Below are 22449 nucleotides of genomic sequence, written 5' to 3' on the forward strand. Positions count from 1 at the left end.
AAACCCAGATGTATTCCACATCAGAAATAGCTAGTTTAATTAAAGCTGTCATCTTCTAAGATCTAATTCAATCCCTCAGCCTGTTATGTTGAGGATAAAATTCAAACTAAGCAGTCTGCCTTCATGGTCTTTGGAATACAGGTACACTCTCCTCTCTAAGATTAGGACAATTCCCACCTGCAATAGTTTTGGTGGCAGACTTTCTGATTTTGGAAAGAAATCTACTAATCTTGCCTATCAGGTTGTCCTAATATACACATACACAGAGGTGAGCTTGAAAGGCTAAAGACAGCTGGGCTACCAAACACACACACACAGCTGCCGCGTGCGGTGGGGCTGGAAGTCTCCCTGCTCTGAGGGGGGAGCTCAGCACGGTTGGGGACACAGTTTGACATATGCAGAAGGTACTTATGCGTGGATGGGAATCTCAGCAAATAACCCAGTGGATTTCACTTGGGACACAGCAATCATTCATGTCACCCTTGCCCTTAACTCAGAGGTTTCAACATGCTTTATGCTATACTTTTAAATCAGCATTGAATGTAAAATGTATGAGTGTAAACTGAGCAGTAAGCACTGGCACTGTCAAGCATAGGAAACACGAGTCTGCGCTGACTGCCTGCACATCTCCGACAGAATCCATACGTCGCGGGGTCTGTCTGTATGCCTGCCTCTCAATCCAGTGCACACCAGCACTGCTTGTGTTGTGATGCAGAGGTGCCTCTGTGCTTACACAGATAACTAATACTGCAAACAAGGAATTCTCTGAGTACTTCTTCACTAGAATTATTTTTTTAGCCTCTTTAACGGGACAAAAAGAAATTTAAAAATACTCTACAGATTAGTTTTCCTAACAGTATTAGCTCTGCAGAAAAAATCCAGCTATGAAACATATACAGGCATTTGTGCATTAACAAATAATAATTAAAAGTCAGTTAATACTTTAGTACTGGAACTGCAATTACACAGACAGAAACATCTACCCATGTGGAATATGTCAGTTGTCACCAGAGATTAATATCAGTGAAGCAATTCACTGGTATGGAGATTTCTATTATTATCCATGTGTTATTATGATGTAGAGAAGAATGCAGTTTGATGGGTTTTGTAGCATTACTGGCCTTTAGAAGAATTATGCTTTGACTAATGAACCAAACAAGCCTGCAATGCAAATTAGTAACAACATGTGTGAAATGGCACAGTTTCATTTTTACAAAGACACCCTGTGTAACTGAACATTAGTAATTTCATTTGACATGGCTATTACCTTTGAAACAAACATTACATACAGATACAAGCCAATCACTCACTGCTTTGGGCTAAGAAGGGCCAGAAAATAATCTTCACAACTATCAACATGAGTGTTGACAGAACAAGACACAAAATTTCAAACAGCATACATGAATATGTATTTTCTATCTTCAGAGTACACCACCTTTGCTTCCTCGTTGACTGCACGCTTCTGATTTCTATTAAGTATAACTACCTCCTTGTCTTGTCAAGCAATTAAAGTGACAAAAGTAATAGCAGATGCCTCTTTCATAGTTAAAACTACAGCAAGCAGACCATAGCTTGCATTTTATTACAACCACTCTATATAGCCTATTAATTGCAAAGTAATTGAAAAGATCCTGATAATAAACCACCAGTTTATTTTTTTCAGACAAAATAAATATATAACCCAATTCAGGCTTCATTTTAATGACACGTTAGATGGTTTCCAACTTGTCTTGATTTTTGTTTTATTTTATGATTGTAAATAAACCCTGGAAAATTCCTTCCCCGATTTTACCACCTGAAACTGCAGCTGTTGGCTGACACTATCAAAGCCTCGCAATTCTGAACTCACGTGCAAATCTCATCAAGTGCAGACACTTCTAATTGATTCCAGAAGTTTTTCTTTTGCTAAGATCAGCGGGCAGAAGAAGAATAATGAGCAGCTTTTAAGCAGAGGGGGGAGGGTGTTGAGCTTGGGGAGTGGAGATTTTAAAAGCTCCAGCTTGGCTGCTCTGCCAGAAATGCGGAGCAATTTTACGGTCAATTGGCCAGAGCATCTGGAACTATACATCATAGTCTTTAGTTGATGGTGGTGAAGCCGACTCTCAAACTGGCTAAGTCTAAAATCAGTAATGACTCTGCTGTCACACCTAAGTGGAAACTAACTTAATCTACTGCCAGATTTTACTGTGACTTTTTCTAAGGGACATTATTCCCCTTAGGGCAGTTGTCAAGAATATTAAAGGTCCAGTCCCTGGGATACACTGCATGATACAGAGGACTTTTCTGAATGAAGCTAACATAGAAAATATAGATTACAACTCCTGTTTGTTTAATTCCATGTGTGTTGACAAGGCTTTTTATCATAAGGCAGTAGAGTTTCCTTCCATCTCCACCTTCATTTCTAAAATACATTTCAAATACACAAGCCAATCTAGTTAGGACTCAGAGACTGCATAAATGCAGAGGTCATAAATCATAGCACAGGGCATGGAGCTTTCACCTTAATGGAAACCAAATACGGGATATGCTGCTCTTTGAAATGTGGCACAAATGATCATAACGAGGGACTAAGGAAAAAGGCTACAGAGCAGAAAACTATCATTGATGTGGAAATAAGTTCTTATGAGTAAATGTTTGTTTTAAGTCAGTACTCATAAGTCAGTATTCCAACGCTGGTAAATTACACTAAGAAACAAGTGAGGTAACAGCAAGTCTTTGTACGATGAAAGGAGAAATAAGTACTGTGGTAATATATCACATTAAGAGGGACTGCTGTGGAACACAGAATACAGTGCAAATCAGTTCTTTAATAAAGAGATATTATATATTTTATCCAGAGAAATTAGCTGACACATTTATAAGAAATACCAGAATTGCATCAAAGGTCAGAGAAGCAGTCCATTCGGTACAGAATACTGCCTCCAAAACCATTTGGAGCTGCTGCATCTACCAAGTTTAGATACTCTGGAGGGGTAAGTGAACAATTTGACCATAATGAAGTTCACTTCTGCCTTCATTGCTTAAGGGCTGAATTATATCCTGCAGCACAAGATTTTATATGTCTTCCAAAGTTGGTTATATTTCTAACGCACCACATGCTCACATAAAACAGAAAAGAAAACAAGTTATTAATTTAAAATATCACACATGTACACAACCGCTCTTTCTCTCTTTTCCCCAGTGAAAGTTGTCCTAGATTTTTGCCCTTCCAGCCTGTAAATTAATACATGCCTGGCCATCCTTTCATAGCCAGGCGGTCCAGGAAGCTGCAGTGCAGGAGAAGGCTGAGTGAAGAGGTTTACTCTCAGATACAATGCCTTCACTGAGACAAAGGTAAAAGACAAGCAAGCACATCAAGACAGATATCTGTATTTCCTCCTCCAGCTTCCTCACTCCTAGCTTCTTAGGAGTGTCTCTCAGTACTGAGCCACAGCCACTATGAGAGTTGGTGAAAATACTTAAAAGAGTTCCAGCAACATGTCAATGGCTCCCATTTCTACTTGCTCCTCATTAGTACTACTGTCAAATAACAGCCAGTGCTCGACCAAAATCAGCTCATGGAATATGCTGGCTGATGCCAAAGCCAAGCAGTCGGATGGAAACACTTTGAAGAGGTGCACCATCATCACAGATTTATTTTTACATATCGTGCCTGCTGAACTGTCACATAACTGAACACACAAGCAATGTTTTCTGCTACCTCCAGGTGGTTAGGAGACTCCCGGCCCAGTCTGACAGAAAGTTATTTGGCTGTAGTAATACACATGGTCATCACGTTACACAGGCATGAAGTAATCAGCCTAAAGAAAACTAACTAGTATAGGATGTGGCAGCATAGATCTTCAAGCAGAAACATGTTAGCTCTAGCTCCTCAGTTTACTATCTAACCAGTCAAATATATCTGCCCCTATCATCAAGGTTTTCAGTGACCTCCACCCAAGAAACAAGTTTCTCAAGGTCTAAACATTTGCTCAAACATCACCACTTTTTTTTGCTTAAAAACACACACACACAAAACAAACCATGAAAGAACCCCTGCTTCTTTCACCTAGCCATCCATATGAAATACATACAGTGCACAAAACAGAAAATGCATGCTGAGAAATGTGCATTGTTCTGCCTCCCATAAGAAAAAAAAAGGTCACTTTTCTAACTCTGATAACTTCAAATTACTGTCTTGTTTGGAGAAGAAAAGGACACCAGGAGAGATCCCCCAGGAGCGTATCTTGGAAGGACTTCAAATACAGCAGCAAGGAAAACAATATCTTTAAACGATCAGAAAAATAACATAATTTTCATATGGAACCAAGGCTGGTAACACACAACTTCAAAGTATCAATAAACCAATGTGTACTTACTAGACTGTGGACAATTATCAACCACATTAAGATTGCAGCTTTAGCAAAAGCAAAACTCCTTCGTTCTTACACACCTCTAGCTTAATGTTACTTCCACCTTCCCCAAGCCTCAGGATTAGAAACATTTCTTGCTCCACCACAAGTTACATCTCTTATCTGAAGAAAAATCTTTGGCTGCGTAAGTCGGACCAGCTGGCTAACCCAATTAGCTGGGCAGCAAGGGTAAGAGGCTGGAGCCAGAGGGCAGGACTGCTCCTCATGCTGGAATTGCAATCGTTCGCTGCTTTGCTCACACCCACCCGAGCTAATTTAATGGCAAAATGGGAAAGGCTTGCTCCTTGTTTTCTCTGCTCTTCTCTCACTGCTTTCCTAGTTTTCTCTCATTTCTGTATTTTCTTTCTAGTTTTCACCCAGGCGGCCTTCCTCCCATAGTAGTTCTGATAATTGTCAGACCTTCTTATGAGCTTAATGCAATCATTTCAAGTTTAAATTGCTTATTTTTGCTAATTAGAGTACCCTGCAAATAGTATTGCAAGGATATTTACTTCTGAAATCTTATCTACTCGTTCTAAAATATTCATGAGGAATATGAACATACGGAAAAAACCAGCATATATAGAAACAAGTCATATACTTTCTCACTAATGATTCAACATGCTTTTGGCACAATCAGTCTTGTGCTTATCTTCTGCAATGTGCAACATAAACTTAAGAATGCTAGGACAAAATTATTTGTTAAATTCTAGACACATTGAGTAGTGCCATCATGTTTCTTGCAGTTCATTTTTCTTTATCCCGATGTTCCCCAAAAAAGCATAACTTATAGACAAAAAAAATAATCAACAGAAACTCTTTTACATAATGTCATGCACCTATTCCTATTGCTCATTAATATTGGATTGCTAAAGAATTGTTTATTTGGTAACACATAAAGATGATGAGTAAGGAGGACATTATTTAAGTGTATTACAAATTACGAGTACTAGAAATATAATATTAAAAAGATTAGTCTGCTAAACCTAGGTGTATGTTAAAGATGGATATTTACATGAGGCAATCAAAATATTAAATACATATTTTCATTTACACTTCTCAAAAAATGTACGTGGATTTGAAAGCAAAACAGAACAAAGGAAGTTGAAAAGCAAGCAGATAAAAATAACTAGGACATATGTAGCAGAAATTTTTAAAATTGCTTATGAGATAGATCTATATTTATGTGCCTCATATTTACGTGCCTCTCAAGATGTTCAAACTTATCTATACTATTATTCTATGGAGGATAGATGACCTGTTCGTTGAACAGAAACAAATTTTAGACTTAATTTCTGATAAAACCTTTTATTTATTTATTTATTTTACTTTCTGGTATTGCTGGTTCAAATTGATCTGGTCAATATTGACCTAAAACTCTAACATTTGAAGACTTTTCAATTGACAAACTGATGAATTGTCAAATCTCTAGCAGATCCGCTTTGCCCTGAATTTTTTTATCAAAATCCCATCATAACAATATTAACACTCATAAGAACATTGCTATTATTAATCCAGAAACTATAATGCATTGAGGGAAAAACAGATCACTTATATCAAAACAGGGGACCCTTTGAAGTTCCTCACAAATATTTGGACTAGATGTAAAGGAGAAATATTTTACAATGAGGGTGGAAAACACTGGAACAGGTTGTGCAGAGATGTGGGGGATGCCCCATCCCTGAAAACATTCAAGGTCAGGTTGGACGGGTCTCTGAGCAACCTGATCTATTTGAAGATGTCCTTGCTCATTGCAGGGGGGTTAGACTAGATGACCTTTAAAGGTCCCTTCCAACACAAACTTTTTTATGATTCTATGATCACAAAATCCATTAATATCATAAACTTGTTGATTTACGATGAAATGTAAGTCTCTAGTGCTGACATACTGGCATTATTCAGAAGCATTATCTAATCTGGTGTCATGGAGAGCAAACGATTTGGACGACACCTATTCTTTCAGCAAGAGAAAACTGTGAGCAAGGTCCTTCTGTTTCCTGTTAAACATGGACTACCTAGTCAGTGCCAAACAAGGGACTAAAAAATGAGTAACGGAGAAGTATAATATAAAGGATAAAAGGAAAAACAATAGACAGAAGATAGGATAGAAAAGTACAGTAGGGAAGAACTCAAGATGGCAATAAATTTAAAATTTTAATCACTTGATACATGTAAAGGACAGAATAAGAACCATTTTATTTTCTTCATGAAAAAATAGGAAGCTGTATATAGCTATAAACAATAGAAATGATAATCTGATCATTTTCTTCTACTCATTTTTTACTAAGAGACAGGCTTACCTATATGCACACATACACCTATACAAGGCAAGTACATGAATTATATTATTTTTTAAATTGAGAGTGTATCTTTTGACATATAATTCTCCCCAAATGCAGTTAGAATAAAGAATAATGCAAGTCTTAGAGCTATATCTCAAGGAGCATAGAATTAATTGCCAAATTTTAGAATTATTTGCTTCAAGGCTATCTACTGTTGTAGGCTATTCAGTAACTAATGAAAACATTTTCCAAATTATATTTAAACAAGTAAAATCCTTAAAATATCTCTGGAGTTCTGGCAGACTTATCAAAGGAATTCAAGAACTGTTTGATTTATACACCAAAGCTTTGACAATGTGACAATATGGGGCGAAACAAACAAAAAAACAAACAAAACCCCAACAATTCTTCATTAGTGGCATTTATCTAGCTTTAAGTACTGTCCAATAGTTATTGTTTCCTATCCCAGGTAAAAAGACAAAAGAAAATTAAAAAGAAAGACGACCCACAGTAGCATAAGATATTTTCCCATTCTCCTATTACTTGATTTCTTAGAAAAGCAAAAGAACCAGTACCACTAACAGAAAGCTGCAATTAGGAAAATTGCTATAAATTTTGCAGATGTTTCAAGTCCAAGGAACCATTTTGAACTTGGTTTGAGTTTCAATCCTTAATGTTTTGTTTCATTTTTTTCTGGTTTTAAGCCAAATTGTAACTTTCTGGTAACAGTTCTACTAATCTAGCAACCTGTTGATAATTTTGCCAATAATTATCTCTGCTGGTAACCAGCACTTGGTAGCTTGGGAATGTTATTCAGATGAGAATCGTATTAATGATTCAGTGTTACTTAACTCAGATAATATTAAAAGTGTTATTCTGAAATAACAACCATACTGAAAAAAAATATGGTAGACTAAAAAATGAAAGTCACGAACAGGATAAAAATAAGTCCTAAGAACACATAAGCAACCATATTCAGACCAAAGGTCTGTTTAGTCCAGTATCCTATCTTTGACAATTGCTAAAAGTCTGTTTCTGAGGTACAGTATAAGTACAGAAGAAATTATTTTATATTTAAGACACTTCCAGCCTCCAAGCATTTTCAGATTTATTCCATGAAAGGTAAGTTAATGAATTCAAATTCAGCAACATATTTCTATCGTTCACTTCAAAGCATATGGCCACTAATATATTATTCTTGCAAGAAATTTTAAATATACACTTTTCTGACTTTTTTTTCAATGTAAATTGGCATCTCTGTAACAAAATCCAATAATTTTCTTACAAATTAATCATAAGTGAGAAATAAAGAGATAAAAAAAATCAATATTCTACTTATACAGGATAATAAAAAAGGAAGCAAAACAAAAAATGTTTAGTGTTTCTGCTTTTTCTATAAAGATAAAACATCTGGTGCCATCAACATAGATGTTTCAAAGTAAATGTCTTACCTCATATGCATAGCCCAAGGAAGAAAACTGACTCCTTAAGTAGCCAAGTTTGTACACACCTATGAAGACTAAGCAACGGGTGATTTCCAAAATTCCTGCTTTGGACCTAGGAATGGGAAGTAATTAAGATTAACGTCCAATCTTTGCTTTTTTGTTAACTTTAGTGAAAAAGAGAATGTAGAAATAGTCTGTGATGTCCTGCACTCACACCAAGCCATGTTTCTTAACCTTATAGTTAAGTTTTTATAGGGTACACCCTACATGGACTTATAACACTGAATTTTCTGGTGGTGAGAATACACATCCTCACAAACTATACCTGAGCTCACACAAATGTAGCTGTATATATGGTTATTGTCTTTTGATCAACTGGACAACAGCACAATTCTGAAAACTGCTACATAAGTAGTTCAGAATCTTTTCATCCATTTTTTGGGGGGTTGGTGGTTGGGTTTTTTTTCCTGTAAATGTTTACCAATTCACATTAACTCCCTAAGTTATACACATCTCTGGCACACTGACAGATTTTCACCTATCCTGAAATGAGCTGTTCAGTCCATACAAGTGAAAGGTATTCCTTTCTGAAAACATAATGAATAACAGGCCCAAAGCAGAACTGACACCTTAACCTCAAAACAAGCTTCTATTCCACATTTCTGCTCTGGCAGGGAAATAGTTTCTTTGTAGGAAACTGAAGCTGCTCTTTACTCTTCTCTAGGGTCACAGTGCCCATATGGGCTACTTCTGTAGCATGTGTCTCACTGGGCTGGTGAATTCAAGAACCAATTTGATTTGATTCCATACTGATTAAATTTAGCCTTAATTCTACACCTTCCTTCACATGATTTTGAGTCTACTCTGAGCTACACTGCATGCTTTTCATACACTGTCGCTGTACCTGACACCTATGGCATGCTACACAGGACTGACAGAACTATGGTTGCAGTCTGATCTTGAACAGCCTTGGGACAGCCTGCAGGTCTCACTGGCCTGCCAGTGTCTCAGACTCAGAGATGTGGACCCAACAACAAATGCAAGCATAGAGTGTGAATGAGTAGCCCATCCTATAACTTTTCTGCAAGGGACATTATAGACGTTGCCACTAATTGCTATGGGAACACTCCTGGCTTTAGGTGCTGGTTAGTGATGCGTTATTTTCTAGTCAACAGGCAACACACGTATCGCAGCACTCTCCAGACTATCAAGCTGTAACAAGGTCTTTTACCATCTCATACCAGCATACTCTTCATACCAGTCCCTCTGCTACCTTCTCCTCATCTCAACTTATGCAAGGCCCACTCTCTCTTCTCTTGTTTCTTCCTCTCTGCTTCTTCCTCGGCTGCTCTCTCTCCATTGGCTCTCAACCACTTAACCAGCCACAGCTGCACCTTACCCACATCAGCCAACCCACCGCCCCTGAAGCCAGCCCACAGTTGTATATTATCAATGCTAATTAACCCAGCTTCATTCCACTCACACGTGTGTCTCAGGGTATCTATATTTCTTTATCGATATAATATCTGACTTACTTGAGATTTCCATATAGTGATAAACAATGCGGGAGCAGGGGGAGAGAGAAAAAAAAAAAAGAAGAGGTACGCTTTCTTTCTTGCCTGTTCTCCAAAAGTAGTCCGAAAGAGGTCAGGGACAGAATGATAAAGCCAATTCTCAGGAGAATAGTTCCCTGGGACAACACCTGTTAAAAAGTAGACAAAGCACTCATTTAGGTTAAATTTCTGAAGAGAAATTGAGTTTTAACAGTATGGTAGCTTCAATTTCTTCAGTGACGTTAGTGCCTGCTTTTAAAGTAATTTGTTACTTTCAATTTTGGAATAAAAACCTATTCGTTCTGGGTAGCCCACTTACCTGGAGTAACCACCTTTACAGCTGTTTCCTGAATGCTGTATTTCTAAATTAATGTTTAAGATATTCCCTTCTATACTATGTGTTTTCCCAAAGTTACTTGATTCCCTTATGCCTTTACCCAACAGGGGACAAATTCATTTCTAGATAAAAATCCCAGCAGTCTAGTTCTTTTTCTTCTTCTTCTGTTACCAGGTCTTTAAAATTGTCATCTATGATCCCAATGGACACCAAACTCAATACATTGGTGAGAATAAGAATTCACATGACATGACAACATGACCATACTTAAGAAGAAACAAAATTAATGTTGTCCCTTCATGACAACCCAACACTTGGTTCCCAATTCAGCAAAAGTCTTCAACTCATACCATTAACTTCAATGAGACTTAAAACATTTTTAAAAATTAACATGTGTGTTAATACTTGGATGAGTACTAGACTGACAATTTATGTCCTTGAAACTCACATTGAAATGATATAAACAAAACTCAGGAAAACAGAAATTATTTTAATTGTGACGCTTGATTTTTTTTATTTTCATTTATTAAATATTTTTTGCATTCTACACAGCTGCCTTTGTAAATCAAATATTTAATCAGTGTTTTTGTTCCCTCCCTGACTTCCTTTCAAATATTAGTTTTAAAAAGCCTTTGTTTTTTCATTTAAAAAACAACAAAAAAAAAAAAAAACAAGACAAAAATAGTAGGTCTGGCTGAGTTATAGGAATGCTTTCTGGCTTCACTAGCGATAAGGTTTATGAACAGCACCTTGCAGTTCAAGGTTACAGGCATTGGAAAAATAAAATCTATGAATGTCTGCCCTGATTTCAATAAATCCCATTCAGTGACGTGTCCACCTTCCTTTGGTGGTGGCCCCTACCCCTCCAAGAGATCTAAGGTAAGTATCCGTGAGCGTGGGAGGCCACAGGAGGATATTCTCAAGTTTTACAGCTGTGTGAACTTACAGTGCCCATGTTTGCAAAACACATCAAACCACACACTCAGGCTGGGTAGGTTTCTGCTGTTTTTCTGAGGAATCACAAGCACCTACTTAGATATCCTTAACAAAGCTATTGAACAAAGAAAACACAATCCCAGCAATGAGTGAGCTGAACAGCAGCCTCACCAGTTTACAAGCCAGAACACACTTCTCACAAATGACACCTGTCAAGTCACTGTTGTACAGATTTATACCAGGACTGACCAAACTCATTAATGCACTGTTACATCTCCAATATATTCCACTTCTCCTTACGATAAACTTAGAGCACCTCAGACTGATGATTACCACCATCATCCACTTATATATAGACCTTGGAGAAAGGATATTCTGTACGGTTTTCATTTGCTCTTACCCTGGGCTTCTGCTACCGGCCATGACAGGAGACAGGATATTGAGCTAGATATTGAACCCTGGGGGGGACTCAGTACAGCAGTTATGTGTTGAGACTCTTGCTCAAGACAAGAAAGGGAAAATTGCTCTAATGGGCTTATAATCCATTATAAATGTTTGTACCACTTGGAATACATTTGCAAATTCCAGGTACAAGTTTTAAAATATGCCAATGAAAGACTAAATTGAGGGTCCTCTTTTTGAAAACTTCAGTTTCTAGAATCTAAAAATCCTACAGCTATCCTAAGTTTAAGACTTTCCACTGTTAACATGAAGCAATTTGTTTTGAAGTGACAACATTTTTGGACAGAGCTTTTTTATAAAAATCAGGCACAGACTCTAAGTTTAATAAAATGAGTAGTTCTTAAACTGTTCATCTAGCCACAGTAAGTTCAATTCCTACTTCAGCTTCCTGTAGAAACTGGGTCACACAAAAATTCAAGAAGTGAGCAAAGAAAAACATGATTTGGCACAGACATAAGGGAACTTACCCATAAATTTCTCAGAAATGCTTTTATATGTTTTTCAATGATTGTTACTTGTCAAATAAAGGAGTTTGCCAGGGAACTAGGCCTGGAATTCAAGACTTCCCTCCTTAGAGACTGTCCTCATTTTTAAGCTGGAGAATTACACCTTTTTTTAAACCTAGTCCTTCTGGGCGGGTAGGTCTGATTTTGCTTTGTGTTTCCAGTGCATTGCACTGGCTTCTACAGACTGCCTTAAAAATGTTCCCACAGTGGCAGGGCACTATTCTGAGAAAAGGAACATAAGGTTTTGTATCCCCCTTAAGCAGGAAAGAGAACTGAACATCAAATCCATACTTTAAGCAATTCATGTAATCACTACTTTACAATATATGGCTAAAATCACACTTTATGGAAAATGAATGAACCTGCAGAAGTTTTGAGAAACAAATGTTAACATTTGAGTTCAGGAAGGATTCAGTAGTACCTGCTATTAATGCATAAGGGTGTCTCCAACTTTCAGTTTAAAAAAGCTGCATGATTTTGCACTTTTCTGCCCTCCCTGTGTTTCTGAGCTGGCTAGTATTCTACAACCAGGCACCAAGTCCTAGGCATTTGGGTTTCCTTGTGATTCCAGTTTCAGAAAAATTAGGTTCTGTTTCATTCTACCTTCCTGTAAATACCTTTATTGCAGTGCCTAAAAACTGGTTGTTAACTTAAGTTTTTCCTGTAATCAGTCAAGAGAGAGAACTTTCTGAATGATTCTGTTTCTTACCATTAGCTAGACTGCATGTCTACAGTCTTACTTTGGTCCCTGCACTGACTTGGGTTTGAATGGATGATAGAAACACTTCTCCATAGCAGATATTTTGGGGTCATATTTTAGTGTTGTTTTCTTTCATAACTTCTACTTTTTTTTTTCTTCTTTGCTTAAAGATATATTTCACCTGCTCTTTCTAGAAGATGGAAAAAATATAAAAAATTCTCTTTTAACATATTTTCAGGAAACAATAACAATTTTTATTATTGTTGTTCTATTGATTGACATTTAAATAATGATAAGCTTGATATTAGAGGAACTAATTTGTATTAGAGGAACTAATATTGTAATTCAGACTGCAGCTTCCTCTCCACAAGGAAAGAAAGGACTGAATACAAGAATTTGGAGTGTGACCCTGCAAATTTCTCTTAAACATCTTCTCTAAGATGTGCAAAACTGGATCCTGGAGTTATCATTTAACTGTCCACATTTATCTAACCACAGAAGAAAGAAGTATAGATTAAGAACTTGAAAGGAAATTATTAAGTTGCAGTTCAGTTTTAAACACAGGTTTCCAGTAAAAAAAAAAAAAAAAAAAAAAAAAAAAAAAGGGAATAGGGATACATTTTAATGTATGTTAGTAAATCAGAAGAACTGAAGCAACCTTATAATTTAGAAAAATCAAACTCAAATGTAAACAAGCCTTTATCTCTAAATGGTTAAAATGCTATACGAGGTTCTTTGGCATAATAACTACCTAAACCAAGCATAATCATATTTTACAGATTCTGTTTTTCAGGCCAATTTCCACTTCACTTCAGACGCTCTCCTACTTGAACGATGACATTTTGAGCACTAGCTGTTTGTAAAACTTCATATGGTCCACTAGCATCTGTGGCCCAGAATGTGAAGGACTGGAGGACTCTAAAGCGCAACCTGCAGAACACAGTTCATTGCAAACTGGCACTATCATCAGATTCACCCAAATGCATGGCACTATAATGCCTGAATAGTGTTGCAGCATCCCACTTTCCAAGTCTTCAGCTTTCTGGAGTGATGAAGGGTGAGGCATAAAGCCTTACTTGGAAGCATGAAGATAGAAGGTGTAAGTTACCATTCACTGTAGATACGTACACAACATTTGCATACAGCAAAATAAAATGTGCTCCCTTATTTGTGTTCCTAGTCAAGGACTATCAAGAAATTTGCAGTGAAATACAGTATGGTACCATTTGGGAAGAACAGCTTTTAGAAAACCAGCCACGTAGCATAAATTTTAGCATTATTAGTTTGCTTCCATAACTTTCTCTTTACAGTTCCAGTGGTATAGTTACATGCTGCCTCAATTCTTTTATTTACTTTCAAACACGTATCACCCTATGAAGTGGATGCTGGCAGCTAAGGCATCCATTTTCTAGGCAATCCTCTACCAAAATCAACAAAATAGTCAGTGGGTTATATCACTAAACTAAACATCATATATTAAATCTACATACGCAAGTTACAGTGTGAAAAGAACGTGTCTTTTACACCTTCATTAGTGCTAGCATCCTTGTTCCACTTAAACATAATATGCATGGATGTATATATAAAATAAATGAGTATTTATATACTGGAGTATTTGTATAAACAAAGAAGCCTGTGGGACCACAGCAGGTTCCCCAATTACAAGACAGCCACAACTTTGCAATGTGATTATTGGCTGCAATCAAACAGAAAAAAATATTTCTGTTGGAGTTTGACTTCATTGAAAGCTTTAAAAATACCTTGAAGCCTTAAAAAAAAAAGGTGTGTGGGGGTTAGAGAATTTGGGAAGAAGTTTACATGGCTTTATAATCAATAGAATACCACAGCATTATTATTTTATGGGTTTTTTAGTAATAAAAAAATAGCTCATTTTAACAAAGAAAATGCGTTATTCCAAATATGTATTTACATAAACATTCAAATATTCCAAACTGAGTTTTATATTTCAAAGACATCAGGTTGTTTTATTGCTTTTGAAGAATAACATGGATGCATTTTCTCATCCTGATGTGTTCAGTGTTTCAGGAGAACTGCTAGGCATGGTGTCAGCATGTTTTTTTAAGTTAATAGATGCCCTGCTGTCATATATCAGACACTTTTGATATTCAAATGAAGAATGCTAACACAGTGCTATGAAATCTGTACTGTTAGGTGTCCTTGTCTGTATGAATTTATTTTAACTTAGAATTCCTAAAAAAAAATTGTACATTCTTAGCGATATTCCATATACAGTACTTGGTGATATCCTACTGAATGGATGTACTACTTGTGTTCTCAGCTTTCAAGAAATCTACCTTAACCCTTATTACTTTTCATGTAACTGAAACTGCTTGCATATTCCTAGCATTATAAGCACAGCAAAAGTTATGGTACCTATCAACAATAAAAAAGACACTGCAAAATGTGTTTAAGGTAAACTTCACTTTGATTTATGTGACACATGCAGTTCTGGAGCTATGAGATTTTTGCTTTGAACGTACTGCGGTTTTACACTCCTAGCACTCTCTGTGGGACTGATCCAAATCCCATTTCTTCAATGAGCTTTGGATCAGATCTAGATGTGCAGAGCTCAGAAGTAATTTTTGTTCTCTGGATGTAGCGCACATTGCTATATAGAAAATAACCACTGTACACTCTCTTCTGTGGAAAATATGTATTTGTTCTTTCTTGTTTTCCTCTTTTTGAAGTTAAATACAGGTCATTCAGACTGAAGGTATATGGTTGCTCTTTATGGATAGAGAAATTTAACACTTCTGCAGAGCATGAGACTAAACACTGAGCAACTGTAATCACTTGAGAAATGCAATAGCTGTGTGCTGTGTCTTATGGCTATTATGAAATGGAACTTATACCTAAAAATGAGGAAAACAGTTAGCTTTCTCCATTTATGGAGCTATGCCACAGTTATGACATAATTCATAGCCAGACAGAAAGTTCCAGTTGTATCCATAGACATTTCATAACTCAGGGTAGTGGAAAACTGATATTGAAGAAAGACTTTTGCCAAGTAAAGTTACTCATACACAAGCTTCCTTCTCATGACAGCTTCCCCACTGTACTGCAGAGCAATGCTGGAACTCTGCCTTGGGACCAGCACTTTCTACGCCCACGCTGAGGTTTATGCCCTGAGATGAGGTGCTTCTAGTCCCCTGTGCTCTCCTTCTTATCCTTACTACCTTATTACCCTGCAATTTTTTGCAGAGAATTTTCTGGTTGTTTTTCTATAAGAAGTTCATAAATGGTGGATCTTCAAGATATTTCCTCCATGACTTAAAGAATTTAATGATCATCTGGAGCTCGGGTGCATTTCTCACATTCCCTTATTACTTATTCTTAAGCAGCTGCAGTTATCAGCAGAGAAAACAATTCAGATCACTCATTTTTCCTTCCTTGACCAGAAAAAGGCAAAAAGAGAAAAGAATAAAATAGGAAAAAACTCATGAGCAGACTCCTTACTTCTTGCCACTAAAAGCAACAGCAACAAAGTAAAAAACCAAAAAACCAACCAACTGAAAAAAACCACAGTTTGATCCCTATGCAAATATGACTTTCTTCTGGTATGTGGGAATCTAGAAGCATATCCGGAAAATCTTGCAGAGGCTTTTCTCAGTATAAGAACATTGGCAATAATTTATACTCTATATCTTGTATACATTGGCAGTATTTACCCTTACCTTTGGCTTAATTTCCTGTCCTCAGAAATTACTTAGAATAGACTAAGCCTCAGATGATTTAGTAATCTCTGAATTCCCTGCTGTTGCAGTGTGACCCTTTATAGAGGTAAACACTGTGTAGAGTAACTTAATCAGACCAGTATGCCCCAGGTAGCTTTTATATTATATCAGGAATTCTACATAAAATACTTACCCTTTAAACTCTTCTCAAAAATTGTATCACTCTACTAGTCTGATGGGCTACTCAGAATACATCTAACAACAAATGTGAAAAAAAGGGCTGTTATCAGCTATTATATGCAGAGCTGTCAGAGCTGATATAGGCCTGCTGCCACATATCCCAAGATATTATTGCAGGCAGAGTCCCTCTCCTGCCCTTCTTGCCCTGGGATGCGAAAGGGAAGTCCAAGTCGGAAGACCAAAATGGCAACATTCCGACTAGATTTCTGACAGCTTTGAAATAGCTTAGCAGTCCTCTGGAATCCTTCACAGATAGCCACATTCAGGTACACAAAAGAAACTTATTTCTAGACATCTGCCTCTTGGCTGGACTCAGACACGTTGGTCATGGGCAAAGGCGTCGGGGTGCAGTGAGAGGGGCTGCTCCTGAGGAAGGGGCAGGGGGCCAGTGGCAGCCCGTGGACAGGACAATGGCCCCAGCAGGAAGGGTGCTGTCCCGCAACATCCATCATGGTGGGCAGGGGACAGTAACCACTGCTGGCCAAGGGTCAGATCGCTGGGTGAGCGTGGCAGGACATCGCAGGTTCACAGGCAGGTGGAGGCTGAAGAACCCAGCAGGGCCCTTGGCACCCTGACAGCAGGCCTGTGGCAACGTGGATGACGCACACACGCCCACCCCAAGACTGCTCTTTAACCCAGGAGGTCTTAGAAAGGGTTTAAGAAGGCAGCAAAAGCACATTTCATCAAATTGAGACTTTTCTTCCATTTTGATAGGTCTTTGACTGATTTGTGGGAATATTAGATGCATTAAAATTACACTTCATAACTAAACTTTAGCTTTAGTAAAGTAGAAAGAGTTGTCAAGGAAACAAGAATGAAAAGGAGGCTGGAAGGGTGTGAATCCATGGAAGCAGTTAATCTCTCACTTCTTGTAGGTGGAGATGGCCTTGTAGTTCACCTTCAGAGACTGCCAAGTACCCATAGAGGACACACATCATGTTACCAGGGAGATCCCATCAGTCTAAAAATGAGGTGGTAAACACGTGCCTCTCCTTGCTATATTTCTTTCAGTGCTGCTACATTTTTGAGAATGGAAGAAGGCTTTGCCCTAAGTTTGTGCTCCTCCAGCTCTGTCAAGTTCTGACACCAAGCTTCCCACCTGCAAGCACTGTAAGACCTTTGCAATCTTCCTTATAAAGCTTGGGCATTATTGGCATCTAACAATATGGCCAACCTTGACATTGTAAAAACTACAAAGTTTCAGGTCTGAGATATGAGGTCCTAAAAACTGAAGCAGACACATACGTCATCTATGGAACATTCAGATTTAATTTCATTGCTTAACTGAAGCATATTCATCTTTAAATAATTAATATGCTATTTAATATTGTTTAATAATATCAAACATTATGTGTTTAATATCACATAATTATATGATTAGCCATTTACGTTGATACTTTTTACAGAATTAAATTATTATTGTAATAGTTTAAACGAGATATGAGTCAGGCTGTAGAGCCTTACTCAATGCTTTATTATTTAAACATGTTGTTGTCATGTTCCTGTTAGCATCAGATGCTATTTCATAAAGACAGGAATTACTTACAGTCACAGTAGCAAGAAGTTCAGTATAGAAGTCCACTATTACAGCAAAATGTACAACTGCATAGCAATTGAGATAAGCCGGTACACTTGGATTGAAGGGAACTTCTTTTCCAGTGATCTGTATGAAGCAAAACAGCCTTCAACAGTAACCTGCTCCAACCTGTTATTCCTTAGTATTCTTTATACTTCCAAACACAGAAAAAGATTAAGGAACATAGGTAGCTGCACAAGATAATCTACTATCAAACTTATCTGCTATCTAGTGTGAGACAGAGTTTGAAGTGAGAGAGAGAGAGAGAGAGAGAGTGTGTGTGTGTGTAAAGGAAAAAGAGAAATTACAATATTCTATAGAACAATTTTGAAAATCTCTTCAGGAAATGAATAATGAAAAGATACATAAAAAATAGTTTTTCCTTCAAATTAAAAGAAAAAAATCTAGCTAAAACATTAATTTCCTTCAGTTTCTGTTTCCATTTCATCTTCCCCTATGCTTTATGACTGCTAATTTGCTAATTTAAAATAGCATGTGTAGAGTTTTTAACATTGATCCAGTAGCATAAAGAGGTCCAAGTAAATTACACAAAACTGAAAGCCTGTAAAGTTCTATTTACCACTGGGATTTCCTCAGGAAGGCCAAGTCTAGGTTTGCCTGGTCCCCAGCCTGGCCCTTTAAATATGACAGAAAGCTTACTGCAGAATCCAGGTGTGGCCCAAAATGTGTTCCAAATATGAGCCAAGGGACGTAACTGAAAAATACCCCAAAAACCAGCAAGTAATTTTTCATTGTTAGTAAAATAAAATTTAATAAAACATTGTATGTTATTCAGTTTTAGCTCTCAAGTAAATAATTTTTCAAAGTCTCCGAAGAGAATAAATTAGGAATAGATGAAGACAGTCAGAAGTTCAGAAAACCTGACTAAAATAGGCAGGAGCCATATCAAGCCCTTGGTTTATAGTGAGGATTACAATGACTTCTGCCCAGAGGAAAATATCTCTCTCCTGTAATCAATCCAGAGCATTTAATGGTATATTGTATAGCTGTATCTATGGTAGTTTTAAACTAAAATGTGGTTACTGGCACCTTGACATGACACACATTCAAATAACTAAATTACTTATCCGACTGGCATGGATATAATTGCACAGGCTGTGGCCATCCTTCCAGTTTCCAGCCCAGACACCCCTGCAGATAGAATTTTTCATTCTTTGAGATGCCTCCTTGGGTGAAAAGTCATGAAAAGTGAACAGGGACTTCAATACTCCTCAGTCCCTGAGGTTTATACAGAGAATTTTTATCCTGTTTAAGTGAAGCCTGAACCAATAAATCCAAGCACTGCACTAAGTACTTTTTCTTCTTTTTTTGTCTTCTTCTTTTCTTTTTTTTCCTTTTTTCCTTTTTTTTAAAATAAAAAACTATATTCAACCTGTTCTGGAGGTTTTTGTTGAAACCATGATAGCTGATATATAATACTGTCAACACAAATCATTCTGGAGTTCCTTGAAGAGCAAATATGCAGAAGTGATAAAAATACGTAAGATATTATACCATGGGATTATTGATGAAACAGCAATCTTTAGAGAAGACAAACAGGTAAAACATATATTTTTGTCTGTGTTTCACTGCATACTGCTCTGCATATGGCAAAACGGACACAATTCAGTCCATGGCCTATTATATTGCCATTGTAATTAGTTAATTTTACTGTGCTGTATTTTCATGATGACTGTAAGCCCTGCACATGCTCAATGCAGTGAGTAGAAATAATTGTTTTGTAATGAAACACTGAAGAAATTGTAGATAATTTAATTGACTGTGCAGCAATGCAAGGATGGCCTCAATCGTGCCCAAGAGAGGAGTTTCTTTTTAATTTGAGTGCCTGTTGTAGATACCAGAGTTGGTGATACAAAGTATAGCACCTGAAGCGTGATGGGATTGAATGAATTTACTGGATGTGTTAAACCATATACAACTTTTGCATCTTCTGCCTCAAATGTTCCTGATGGAAGAAGAAAAAAAGAACAACCAACAATCAAATTCAAGAGCATATATATTCTTGACACACTAACTAGACATAAGAGACAGCAGGTTTTTTCAACTTACCAAATATCCTGTCCCAAATAATAAGTGTGCCTCCATAATTTTTGTCAATGCAGTAAGGATTTCTACCTGTAATAAAAATCATTTATGAGACCAGTAATTGCATGTATAAGAATACATGCAACTGAATTACAAAGGGAAATCATCATTAGCATCAATTTATAATCTCAAAGGGAAATCATAATTACCATCAATATAAAGTCTAAAAATAATTTTAGAAGGTTGCTAACCCACCACTCCTTATGCATCTACAAAATTTCTTTTTTCTTACTAGGCTTATTGATCTCTTTCTACTCAGATTCAACATACAAAACAAATGTGTCATAACCAAAATTTCTGTTAAACAAATGTACTCATTTGGAGACTAAATTAAATTCAAAATAGATTTATAGACAAACTAAAAAGCAAACAAAAAATCATTTCACCAGTTTATATCTAAGAAAATATATGCTAAATACATTTATACATAATCATTAATGGCTTTCAGCTGCCCCTATCTTCTATGCCATATGTCTGATCCTGCTTTCATTATTATTAAAGGAAAGGTGATCCTCCTGTTTTCTAGGGAATATCTTTGTATATAAGTTGTCCTATCAAAACTATGACCGAAGAAAAATTGATTACATGTCCTCAAGTTTGTGGAGATTGTCTGGAGCGACTGCACGACACCTGATCGGCTCTAGAGTGATTCTGCTTAACTCCAATCAGGATCAGAGGATTAGTTTGGATTTACAGCAAAGCAAATAAGAGCAGAGTGTCTCCCTCCAGGATTACCAATCCTTGTGCAAATTTTAAGGATTAGACACTCACAGCACCACAGCCTTTTTAAAAAGCCTACACAGTGCCATAAACACTTTACACATGAAGGATATAATAAATATTAATAACATCCTCTGTAACAACTGCATTTGAGTCTGTTTCAAATTATTTTGTTCTTCTATTCCCCTATTATTTTTTCACTTGTTATCTCTGCATGCTGAAGGAGCCAAGGGCATCTATGGAATCCACTTTTATTACTCAGATATGTTCATGACATTTTTCAGCCTGTCATATAGTTATTAATCAGATTTACATATGAAGTATAGTATTGAATGCCTCTATGGATGAAAAGTCAATCATAATGGATTTGTGTTAAGTGATATTTTTCAATAATTAAGACATTTGAAACCAATTTCCTCTAAAACAGTTCTTCTTCTAGAAGTTCTTCCAGAAAGTAACCGTGTTTTTTCACAGTTTCAGTGCTTGAATTTGAATGCTAAAGCATCGTAGTGATTGACAAGTTGATGATGTTTTAGTAGTCAGGGAAGGGTAAAATATTTTTCTATCACTTTTCACGTTTACAAACATAGAATCGTTTTGCTCAAAGTCTTCAAATTATTTTATGTTATCCCGGATTAATTTCTGCTCAATAATTAGTCTTAAACATAAAAATTAAAAAAGTTAAAATTCAATGTAAATTATAAAGAAGTTTTTTAAAATACTGTAAAATTTCTAACCGAACAAGGACTATTTTTGAAGTAATGATCAAAATTAAAATATTTCTGTAAAACTAATTTTACGATACACTTTTAGTACTTTATTATTATTATACAAATAGTGATCATGAGAAAAAATACACTGAGGAATAAGAGGTTACAATTTTAGCTTACCATGATGAACTCTGTGATGACTGGGAGTATTAAGAATCCACTCCAGAGGCCCAAGGCTGGTGATAACCTTAAAAAAAGTAGTGTTTCAATGAATTTGAAAACATTGTATAAAATAAAAAAGGAAGAGGGAACAGAGGTGGAGGAAATGCATGAAGAGGATGTTCACCTTAAGGAGAACTGCATAAAAAGAAAAGAATGCAATTTCTTTGCTAGAACCATTTCACTATATTACAAGAATTTTCATGAAAAATTGAAATTTAGTAAAATGCAAGTTAAAAAATATATTTCTTTTTTTGATCCAGCAGCATATTTTCTTCTTATTTTTATTATTAGTGTGAATCTGTACAGATTATTTCAGTCACATTTTTTTACCCGCATCCATTGGCACTGCTTGGGATCCAGTGTAATTCTAAGATCCCAGTTACATGAAATCTTTACATCAACAAATGACTGGCACTAATGCAGAAATAAGTATGCCTTCCTCCTTCAGTCCCTTTGATTGCTTGTTCCTTCTATCCATACCCTTCTACTCCAGCACAAACGCAGTAACACAACAAACCTGATTAGGGAACTGATGCAAGTTAAACCTAATTTTGTTTTGTTTTTCTAA

General features: G+C 36.6%; 1 protein-coding gene across 1 annotated transcript in view; it reads right to left on the bottom strand.

Moving 5' to 3' along the window:
* The window catches only part of AGMO (alkylglycerol monooxygenase), a 210381-nt gene that overhangs the window by 88091 nt on the left and 99841 nt on the right, over positions 1–22449 (bottom strand). The window contains exons 6-12 of the mRNA XM_080386057.1: positions 21840–21906; positions 20194–20259; positions 20010–20089; positions 18704–18838; positions 18094–18210; positions 9738–9820; positions 8125–8230 (exon numbers count right to left, since the gene is read on the bottom strand). Of these exons, the coding sequence (XP_080242183.1) occupies positions 8125–8230; positions 9738–9820; positions 18094–18210; positions 18704–18838; positions 20010–20089; positions 20194–20259; positions 21840–21906 (654 nt within the window). The remainder of the gene's footprint in view (positions 1–8124; positions 8231–9737; positions 9821–18093; positions 18211–18703; positions 18839–20009; positions 20090–20193; positions 20260–21839; positions 21907–22449) is intronic.

Source organism: Falco punctatus (genome assembly GCF_963210335.1).
Source record: "Falco punctatus genome assembly, chromosome: 4".
NCBI classification, from domain to species: domain Eukaryota; kingdom Metazoa; phylum Chordata; class Aves; order Falconiformes; family Falconidae; genus Falco; species Falco punctatus.